Below are 11,506 nucleotides of genomic sequence, written 5' to 3'. Positions count from 1 at the left end.
CAGGGTAATGAACGTTCAGACCCTGCTCATGATAAAAAATATCTTAATCAAAGGGGATGAAATTAAATCCCTAGTTTGGCTGAGGTTTTGTGCAAAATCAGACAGAATAATGAAGCAATTTTTGTAGAATACATTATATTTATTTATTTTATCAGAAATTAGTAACTGTCAACTGTTTGTTGCAGTTTTGCTTTTCTTATAGTCATTCCATAGTCATTTTATTTGAATAGAATTGAAGTCATAGCATCAGTTATTAACAGGAAGTAAACTTACACCTTCTTACTGACTATTGTAACTTTTTCTAATCAATTTAGCACAATCAAATCTCATCATCAATCAATATAAGTCTTATTTAACCAGTCTGGACCACTTGTTTGAGCAATTTAATGATTATGGGTTATGTATAGGTTTTTAATGTTGTTTCAATAAAATATCAGATTAAAGACAAACTGTTGATTGAAAGGAGCATGACTTTAATGGCATAAAGTGTTCATCTTTACGCAACAAATGCAATTATTGTGTTCAAACGTCATTCAAAATTTCTGGAAGCCGAAGAGTCTTAATTATTAGCTATGTCATGCATCGAAACGCAAAAAAAGAAGGAGCTTAACAATTAATTTAGCTACTGAGCAGTTCCTGTGATTTAGTTACCGTCTGTGAGAGATCTCTGTCTGTCTCTGCACTAGTGTGAGTGAAGGAAAAGGTCAAGATCGGCCAGGTTTTATTTCTGGCGTGGTGCGTAGGCCACGCCCCCTGCTTTTTAACGACCTAATCGCCCCGCCCATTAATAATGTCAAGGTCTCACTGTGGACCAGAAATACCCAATCTCCTGAGCTGGAGAGCAGGAGTGGATGATTTTATTATGAGTCAAAATGCTAAATTCCCATCATGCATTAGGGTAGCTTAAAGTCTAAATTAAAACTCACTTTACACTTAACAGGGAGAAGTGGATCATTTCCAGCAGTGCAGCATTACAAGGTCATTTGCCCCTATTGCCTCATTAGAAATACTGAATTAGTTGAATGGTGTATAAAATCTAGGATGCATCCAGAATATCTACCACTAAAATAATTTATATTATACCACTGTAAATCTTAATTAATTATAATAATGAATGTTTGCTTTGTTTGAATTCAGCATACTGATATACTGTAAGTTTCTTAATTTCAGTAGAACATGCAACAAAGGATCAAAAATTCCAAATCTCATGCCTTATAAATTGTACCTTTTATATATATGACCCAAAAATCACATTCGTATTTTATGTTTTTTAGATTTAAATGAAAGGAATCTTAAAAGGAAACAACTCTGATCGGTGACAGGATAATGTGACATCAGATGACAGGATATTTTGAAATAGTTTAAATGTAATCCCTAGTTTGGTTGGCATTTGAACAGGCTAAAGGTATGAAATAACAAATGAGATAAATCACATGATGAGAAGGTATTGTGGCATGATAAAAAGTAAGAAAATGTGGTGGAAATAAGGGAAAATATAATTTTCCAATGAAAATTATGCAGACTATTCAATTAAAGAAATAAAGAAATAAATGTAAAGAAATATTTGCATATTTATATTTGAACCAACAATTTATTAACCAGTGTGGTTATTAGTCAGGACTTTCTTCTATGAATCTCCTTCATAAGACTTCCAAACGTATAAATAAAAACAGACATGCCTGGGATATGAAAAGGGGATCTGACGTGACTGGGTATTTAATGTTTTACACTGACTGAATTAAATAAAAAATTAATCTACAGAAAACAGTTGTAAAAGGCTGAGCCTGAGTGACACTTAATGCTGATAAGTAAAGGATTTGCCAGAGATGAATATACCCATAATCCTTGTGCCTACACCACCATGCTTAGTGAAAGGAATTACTGGCAGGAAATGAAAAAGGAAATCTTTCACATGCTTTATCTAATGAGAAACACAGTGGTTGTGGGTATATCAGCACTAAAAATATGTGTACCGTAAAAAATACATCACTGCACATTAGTGCGGAATATACAGTTCATTATGGAATGATGTGGTCTGAATTCCAGTCTTGTTGGACTTAAAACAAAATTAGTGTGGCTTTGCAGAAAAAAAATAATTGTGCTAGTTAACCAAAATTATTTCTATTATTTCCATTGATGGAGTGGAAGCATTCACTGGCATTCCCTAGTAAGTTTATTATGAGCAAAAAAATTATGCAGAAAAAGATGATTGGATACATACGCACAGATCGTCACACTGAGAAGAAGGCAGAGCAGTATAAAACAGTATATTGAAGTAGTATATTGTTTACATTTATGAAATGGTTCATTGCTCTTTCCAGTGGTGCATAAACAAATTTTTGATGCAGGGAACGGGTGGATCCTCAACACATTTAACAATTTTATTCATGCCGAATATACACAAACATAAAGATGAACTGTGTTTTCCTCATGCATGTCCTTCAAAACAGTCTTAAACACAGTTCATAGTTAATCCATTTTATAATATATGAAATATAATTCCATGATTCGCAATATCTAATACAAGATGTTTGTATTATCTAACAATACATAACCAAGAACACAAAAACATGTATTTTACTCCTCTACCATTACAGTATAGACAGAACTAGATTTACTAAAAAGTTACAGCACATTATACTAAACAATTTACAATACACTATGACAATATATTATCAGAAAGACTGTGAAAAGTAAGAATTTTATGAAAGAATCTGTATGAGAACATCACCATATAGTTGAGAAAAACTGACTGCAGACTGTTACTATAAGGAACATCTACTTGATGTTAAAAACCATCTCAAACCATCTCAAATTGCTCTGTCCCTCTGTCATTAGCACCCAAGGCCACTCATAGATCCGATTCGGTCCAGCTTCAGGCCAAAGCAACCTCGATTCCAGCCCCTCCGGGACCGATCTGACAAAGCTCGCTTTTGATTGGCCAGAGCTCCCTTGAGCAGACGAACCCAGGAGTTTTCTGCATTCTGCACCGGTATATCAATCCATTTGGGACTTTCTGCAACTTTTATGCCAGAATTAAAGACCTGTACCGGCTCTTCTGTTTGGTCACTGGTGAGATTTTCCAGATCATCTAAAGTTAAGAGGTCATTGTAACGCTCAAGGAACTGCTCGATAACCTTCAGTAGAAAACAGAGATGAATCAACTTTTTATCTCATGATTCTTAAGAAAGAATTAGTAAGCAGTGACCTAATTCTTAGTTCTAAATGTGCTATGCTTAAGTAACATCTATAATTAGACAGTTTGTTGATTCTAATTACGCTCTAATGTTTCACTACATCTTACGTCCAGCAGAAATGAGTTCATCCACTACCTGCATGGCCCGATCAGGGGTGTGCAGACTTCGGCTATAGCTGGGTTTCAGTGGTGCCAGCAGGAGCAGCACTGCCAGAACAGCAGAGCACAGCATCATGCAGCAGAGACACACGAGCCCAAATACACAGACTATTGCAAACCTAAAGAAATACAATCCATTTTAATTCATTTGGAATGTTTACTTACAGCAATCCGTAATTATAGATAAACACAGAAAGATCAAAACTTTGGCAGCTTAATCTCATTATCGGTTTTTAACACAAATGGTAAGGCAGGTGTTTCAGGTTGACTGCGCTTGTGTTTATTTGTTTTATGGTTCTGTTGTGAGAGTTATTTCTTATGTCCTCTAAATGTGACTGAATGACAATGTTTTTACTGGTCACAAATACATTTTTGCTACAACATCAGCAATAATATGAACATTAAGAACAGAAAAGATTAACACTACCACAATAATGTAGTTTAATGTAGTAGTGTGTCATTTTTATTGCTGTCTTGGAATTATATTTGTAAGCAGATGTAACTGTAGTCTCAGATTCAACAATGCATTCATTTATTATATACTAAAGGTAAGTATGTATAGTGAGATGAACAGTAAGATTCTGGAAATTCTGGAAAACTGATTTTTAGAGAAAAAAACGATAAAAAAAAAAAAAAAAAAGTAATTATCTTGATTGTTCCATAGTATAGATTTTGTATTTTATTTTTTAATAACACAATTTAAAAAAAGTTACTCACCAAAGACTGATTGTATGAAAACCTGTGGCTGAATGTTCAGTGAGAGCTCTGCTCCATCCTCACTCTTCGTCTGATTCTCTTGCTCTCGTCTTCCTCAATATTTGGCACCTGCTATGAGCATCTTTTTCTCTCCTCCTCCTTTGCTCTCACTCTCTCTCTCTCCCAGGACTTGATTTATAGTGTGAGCTCTGTGGTGTGTGTATGTGTAAGTTGAAGAAGTGTTTCAATAGTGTCTCCTATATGAGAATAGGATGTGTATTGGCTCTGACCACTCCCCCAGACACACATTTTTGTCTCCTCTCAAACACACACACACAAGCCCACACACCTTGTCATTCTTAAGGCGTTGGTATAGCTAAAGAGAAGTGATATCAGGTCACTCTGTCTTGTGGATGCTGCCTGTATTCGTGTCCACATCCTTTTGAAAGAGCACCTTGACCCTTTTGTATGGACATGCTTGAATAAACACACATTAACACTGAACAAGAGCTGCTCCTCTCCCTCTTCCTCTCCAAAATGATGTCACCCTTTCCTTCTTCATTCCTCATCTGATCAGTGTCGCTTTTTAACTTCCCTCTGTTTGCTGGGATACGCATTGGCTGCCAAACCTGCCATGCCCTGGCACAGGGTTATGACTGCTGAACAAACGGCAGCATATCTTTATTGTTTTTTCTTTATTGTAGACATTTCTAAATCACAGCCTTCGTCGTTTGCTTCTAAACTTTTGTTTTAATACAACATATCTGAAAACTAAAGCTGCTAATCATGCACCAGGTTTATAACAACAGAAATAGTAACATCTTTACTGTATCTTACAGTAAAATACTGTTTTACCTTTATTGTGAGAGATAGCATGTTGTGGCCAATTACAGAGAACATAAGAATGTAACTTAGAAGCTCATGTCTAATCTGAGCTCAGTGGTGAATACTTATTATTCCTTCTCTTTGTCAAACTGAAATCTTTTGTCAATTCTTTTCTGTATTTCTTATTCTTTTCTGTTGTTCCTATGGTTTTTCTCTTTAAGAGTAACAGTCTGCCAGTGCCATCTGCTTACATCTCCCCTTCGGCCCCCGAGAACATGAGGAGAGCCAACACTCATGTGGTGCAGGCAAACACTTGACCATGCACGCGAGCGCGCGCACACACACACACACACACACACACACACACACACACACACACACACACACACACACACACACACACACACACACACACACACACACACACACAGATATGGCAATGGCATGGCAACTCTTATAAATGAACTATAATATAGACATGAAAACATTCTTAAATGGCAGTAAACCATCAACACACAAACCTATTTCTGTTTTTAGGTCGGTGAATGGCTCTGCTGTTTGATCAGGTTGGTGTTTTTACGGTTGTGTACCCTGTCTCCCTCACTCTCACTCTCTCTCTCCCAGTGAAGAATAGATCTGCAGACAGCTGCTGCCACTGCTGGCCAACTGCACAAACCCATTTTCATACCTACACTCTGCTGTCAGATATTACATCTCTCAACACTATTAACCAAGCTGTATTGTTTCCAAGGGAGAAGCTCATCAGCATTCCACAGGTCCTGCCTTTGGTGAGGATATACAGAGGTAGTCAGTTTAATCACTTCAAAATACTGAGAGGAATGTGTAAAAACAGTTGATAACGTTTTTTCTGATAACAGCAATTGCAGGCACACGGGCACATCTGTCACAGCTTTATTTCATCCTACAATGATATTTTGCGAGAGGATGACAGAGAAGGCATCAATACATTAGACCATCACCAAGACTGCAGAAGAGTAATTGGCCTGTGTAGCTCTCTTAGGTTGTCACTTGAGAAAAAGAAAGTGTGAAAGTGAAAGACAAAAGAGAAAACGTGAGTAGGAGGACGGGTGGGCGAACCGAGGTATGAGATGAAATATAAAATATGAAGGGATGGCAAGAGGCTGCTGGAATGCACTCGAGCTTCACCTCAGAGTGAGAGAGAGGGAGCATGGTGAAGGTGAAGTGTGTATGGATGTGTGTGTGTGTGTGTGTGTGTGTGTGTGTGTGTGTGTGTGTGTGTGTGTGTTCCAGCTCTGTGGGCAGGGACAAAAAAGAAAAAAAGCAGAAAGGTGTCATGCATGGATGTGTGTGGGCTGGATCATTTCTGTGTTATTATGCAGGTGGGGGAGAGGACAAGAGACCTACTGAAGGCACAAAGTTGAAAATAATTTTTTTTTGAGTGAAAAAGCTTTGAGTTTCAGGGAAAGAAAGAGCAAGGGACAGACAGAAAGTAAGGGAGGAATCGAGGGGCCCACAAAGGTGGTGATCTTGTCTGGCCAAGCTGTGGCACAACACTGACAGTAATGACTTCATTTTACTATACACACACACACACACACACACACACACACAGACACACACACACACACACAATACAGTGGTCCTAGAACAAACATTGGTGCTTTTAACCAATGTCTAGTTTCCCAAAGGGTCATATCATTAAGAGTATCCCTAAGTAGCACTCCTAAAGCTTTACCTTCAAACGTGACAACTGTTAAGAGGATTTTTATCTGAGAATTAATGTTAAAACATCATTTTGGATTTAATTATTTAATCCTTTTACATGCTACTGTGATTTTCTTTTCTTAATGTGTTTGTTGGCTTTTCATTTAACATGCAGACCAAATTACTATCATTAATTTCAACATTTAATAATGGAAAATACTGTCATTTGTATGTTTGAATTTATAATAGCAGTCTAGAGAGAGTGTTGTTTTAGTATTTATGTTTAATACTTTAACACAAAATTTAGCAAAAGTGGCAATATTTGACCTTTAACAGTTAAAAGGAGTGTGAGTGGAGTACATTTCTGGATTTACAATTCCATATAGCCAGATTTAAATGGTTCATTATAGGCAATATGACTGAAGAAAAAGAGAAAAAAAAAAGAATTTGCACTACAGGAAAACCAACTCCACAATATGCAGTAATAGTTAAAGCATTTCATAATAGAGCAATGAGGCCAATGTTAAGTGAATTAAAACGAGCATGAGTCAAAATGAGCTTATAGTATAATAATGTGTGCATGGGTGTGTGTGTGTGCATTTGTAATCTGTACAATATGTAGGCTTCAGCCCGCCTACGCACACACACCCCTACACACCCCTACAATCATATTTGTATGCTGGGGATCGTTGTAATTAACTGCTTACAATGGCGCTCAATCGGACTGAGAGGAGGAAAATCTAAACTCCATTAGCCACAGGTCTGAACGCCTTTAGCACGACATGCCATTATCTCTTCTGCGTGATTCCACAGCACTGTAATTAAAATCAAAGCTTTGCCCACACTCTGTGCTCACATTGGAACAATGAGCAGTGATTAGCATGTTTTCTCCAGGAGAGAAATTTCGCTTCACAGTAGAGACACCGGACGCATCCGTCGCAAGTAGTTGACTGCATTTGTTGCCATGGTGATTGTGGTGAATGGCAGGAAAAGTGAGGCTCGTGGCAGGAGTTCATTTGCCACACGAACCCATCAGAAGCCTCTGTTAGAGTCGATGAATGCACTGCGGTCAGATGTCAGCAGGGTTAATGCAAAGTCAGCTGCAAAACACAGGTTACTGTTCATACCGCCCTGACAGTTTAGACAGAGTCACATAAAACCCACAGTGACCCCATCAGACCCCACATGTTCCAGGCAGGAGAAAATAGTTTTCTTTTTCCCTCCTGTACTGGGTTTGACGGACCGTTTTAATCAGACATTATCTACCAGCAACAGCATCAGTGGGACGTGTGTGCGCTTGCCAGTGGTGTTTATTCTGTATGTTCTTTATAGCTTCTCTGGGTTTATTTTTTATTTTTTTTTAAGAACTTAATTATTTTAAAAGATACAATTTTTATAACGGACCTCAATAAGTGCTATGACAGGAAAAGTAATGCATATCATAAACAAAAGAAAATACATTAAGATCAATGGCATAAAACAAAGTACAGTAGTTTTTTCTACACTGCAGCAGGTATTGAGACATTTTCAAATTTTATACAAACCTTAACTAATTTGTGTGCGATTATTAAGAGACTTCCATTTAACTTGGCAGGGAAGTAAACAATTTAAATAAAAAGTTCCCAGAAAATTTACAATTGAACAATTGAATAAAACACTAACCAGATGGTCAGATCTGCTGACCTTAGCAATGTGTTAGTGGCAATGCACATGGCAAGGAAATAAATACAACAAAATGAACATAATAATAAATACAGCACACAGAATAATCGTTACTGACACCATAAAAGTTACCATTTAGGACATTTAACATACCCTTATCCATTGAAACGTCCCTTTGACATAATGTGTGCTGTATTTGATTAGTAATATTCAAAATACCAGGAGGTTAATGGTAACAGCGACTAGTGTGTGATGGGGTTGTGTTAATTAATTCAGAGGTAGATAAGCAGCACACAGTATATTATTGAGGATCCTGACAGCTTGTGGGAAGAAGCTACTCTGGAATCTAATCTGGATTCTGTATCATCTGCCAGATAGCAGGGGAATGAAAGGATAGGAGAGATCAGACTCTATTCGGGTGGCTTTACTGAGGCAGTGTTCGTGATCTGGGTCCTGTATTGAAGGCAGAGAGACCCCTTAATGATATTCTGCCCGTCTTCACTATCCACAGCAGGATGGCACCTCTGTTAGAAGCGGTGCAAATATGGAGCATAGCCTTCCCCAGTTTTCTTCCCCAGTTTTTTTGTTTGCTTTATGAGGTCATTATGCAGAATTGGTTTAAGCTTCTATACATCTAACTGGGGTCTCCCTATATATTTTGTGCTTTACAGTGATTCATAGTTCACAAATGATTGTATGTTTAGGAATTGTAATGATCTTGGATTTGAATAAAACGGTGCAGACAACAAAATATCAACTGGCAAAATATCAATGCCAGGATGCTTACTATATTTGTCAATATAACAACCATCATCAGTCACTTTATCATTGATGATTTTACATTTATTAATATAGATTTAAACAGTATGCAATAGTGGTACTTGCTAGGTAAAAACAATATAATCTAAGCAAATAAAAAGTTTAGTTAAATAGAAGGAGCTGTTAGTCAGATAAAACTGTTGGTTCCTACTGATAAGCTGAGCTAATTGACTCACTGAATATAACCAGAATTCACACTAGCACATCTCCCATCGCCACTGGCATAACAGAAAAGTAACTTTTTAAGCTTTTTTTTTTTTTTTTTTTAAGAATTGTAGTGTGTCCAAATGTGTTGCTCTAATGATTCAAGGCAGGAAATTGAATGTGACAGAGCATCAAGAGGGCCCAGAAGGCAAGTTTTTTTCCACAGAAATGTCAAAATGTCACAAATTATCATACTCAATGTTCAAATTTGTGATGTGAACAATCCGAGATAGCCGAGAGGCCTATAGACTGTGGACCAGTGTATGAGTAGAACATGTTAACAAGCTGAAACTCAGGGCGGTCTATCTAAGCCTCAAAATCTTCTTGCCACTTTTGAGTCAACGCCAGGTGCTGAGAACCGAGCGCACTACATTTGCCAGAATGGCTCAATGAAGCCACAGAGAGAGGTAGCTAGAAGTGGCATCTTAAACCTGTGTAATGTTTGGGGGGGCACAGGTAGACCTTTTTGTTAATGCCAAAACACACTATGATTATCTCATGGATTTGAAATATCTGCCAATTCAGCAAGTACTGGACCACACTTTTTCCACTCTACCACTCACTCATTCTACCCACACTGCAGTTCTGCAATCAACCGACCAAAATCCTGCTTTTGGCCCAACAGACATTTGTTTCAAATACTGCTCTCGCAAATGAATGGAACACCTTGGCAGCACACGTCCTGCATAAATCTATTGTCCAAATTAAACTGAAAGACCTGGTACTCTTGAGCAGGTTACCTACAAGACTCCTTTGATAGAAAAGCTGTGGAAGACTGACTCCGCAGTCAAACAGACCATCTTGAATACAAGTGTCCTGAAAACAGCGCCTTGTATGCTGGCAATGGTTCTGTGAATAGGACACATTATCCTTTTGTCCAACATCATATGATCTTTTTTTTTAAAACAAGTTAACCTTGCAGCATTCACTAAAAGCAAATATAGTAATTGTCTCCAATTCTTCCCAGGACACAACCTACAGTAATGTTTGGAATGGACAACAGTGATTTGATCATCAGATCTGCTATGGATCTGCTATTTCCGTTTGTAGAATTCTAGAGTTATATTTATATTAAGTTTGTAATCTGGCGTACCAGTGTAGATTTATTCATTACTAGAGACTCAAAGCATTTTTGTACGTCGCTCTGGATAAGGGCGTCTGCTAAATGCCGCAAATGTAAATGTAAATGGAGATAAGATACAAAGAACTCTCAATGAACAATAAAACATCTCCACTCTACTGATAGGCCTGATCCCAGGCCCCTACTACGATCAGCCAATCTATTAGTTGCATGGACATTACAAGCAAGTGTGCAGAGTTCCAATTCTGACAAACATGCACTTTTTTCTTTCTTTTTTTAGGTTCTGCAATGTTAATATATCTCCTCCTAGTGGTAATCATATTAGAACACATTTCCTGTCACAGATAAGGTGGTAGGTTATGCAGGTATGCTATAAGGGCAACTACATAAAATTACCCATGGTTCTGCAATGGAATGTCCAACAAGTTTACACGGTGTGATAAGCAAATGTCCACATAGTTTTGGCTAAACAGAGTTTTTATCATTTCAATTTTTAGATTTTGCCTTATTATGTGATTCCAAGTAGATTGAATAAATCTGTTTTTTTAAAAGCCCTAATGGAATGGGCATTTTCTGCCATCTGATATTTTCTTTTGGCCATTGCATAATATTCTTGGTACAAAATGAATGCATCGATAACCCTAGAGCTGATTGCAAATGCTTGCTAAAAAAGTCTTTAAAACAAAATGTCTTAAATTGTGAAGTTGCCATCTGTCATTAACCACAAATACAAATTCAGTATATCAGTCTACTTTTGCTTTCAATTTTAAAAAGCCTTTTACTGGCCCATTTCTGTACCTTTACCCCAGGTCTCTGCACTATAATAATAATGATCATCATGATAAGTCTCAGCACTATAATATAATAATGATAATGCCATTCCATAACAGCGAGTATTAGTGGTTATTTCATAAGAATAGTCCAGTAATGCTGCATGGGGCCTGTGATACAGTGTGGAGTCATTTGCTTTAAGTACCTCAAATGCTTGTGGTTTGTTCACAGTTATGCAACCATCACTATGATTTACACCTGATGAATCTAGTCCCCAAAGCAAGAGCAAAGACGTGTAGGCCTGCTTTTATACTGTGAACTGGATAGTTTTAGATGCAGTTTAATTTCGAATGCATTTTTATTAAACTATAGAAGATTTAAGCCAAATATCCAGCCAGGTTTGTATT

The 11,506-nt window shown here is 37.4% G+C and overlaps 1 protein-coding gene across 1 annotated transcript; it reads right to left on the bottom strand.

The window, feature by feature from the left end:
* Nucleotides 1–2,360: 2,360 nt before the first annotated feature.
* Nucleotides 2,361–4,622, bottom strand: nppcl (natriuretic peptide C-like). The gene is made up of 3 exons (XM_083553738.1): nucleotides 4,073–4,622; nucleotides 3,333–3,474; nucleotides 2,361–3,137 (listed from the first exon to the last, which is right to left on the bottom strand). The coding sequence occupies exons 2-3, from the start codon at nucleotides 3,429–3,431 to the stop codon at nucleotides 2,835–2,837; spliced, it is 402 nt and encodes a 133-aa protein (XP_083409864.1). The 5' UTR covers nucleotides 3,432–3,474; nucleotides 4,073–4,622; the 3' UTR covers nucleotides 2,361–2,834.
* Between the last annotated feature and the right edge of the window lie 6,884 nt (nucleotides 4,623–11,506).

The sequence above is a fragment of the Silurus aristotelis genome (genome assembly GCF_946808225.1).
Source record: "Silurus aristotelis genome assembly, chromosome: 1".
Taxonomy (NCBI): domain Eukaryota; kingdom Metazoa; phylum Chordata; class Actinopteri; order Siluriformes; family Siluridae; genus Silurus; species Silurus aristotelis.
This window is presented reverse-complemented; position numbering and strand designations above follow the sequence as displayed.

Bases quoted from the DNA above. Each gene is read 5' to 3' on its own strand.
- nppcl (XM_083553738.1), bottom strand. From the start codon at position 3,431: ATGATGCTGTGCTCTGCTGTTCTGGCAGTGCTGCTCCTGCTGGCACCA. The intron at 3,138-3,332 runs GTAGTGGATGAA...TTTCTACTGAAG, and splicing joins CCCCTGATCGGGCCATGCAG to GTTATCGAGCAGTTCCTTGA.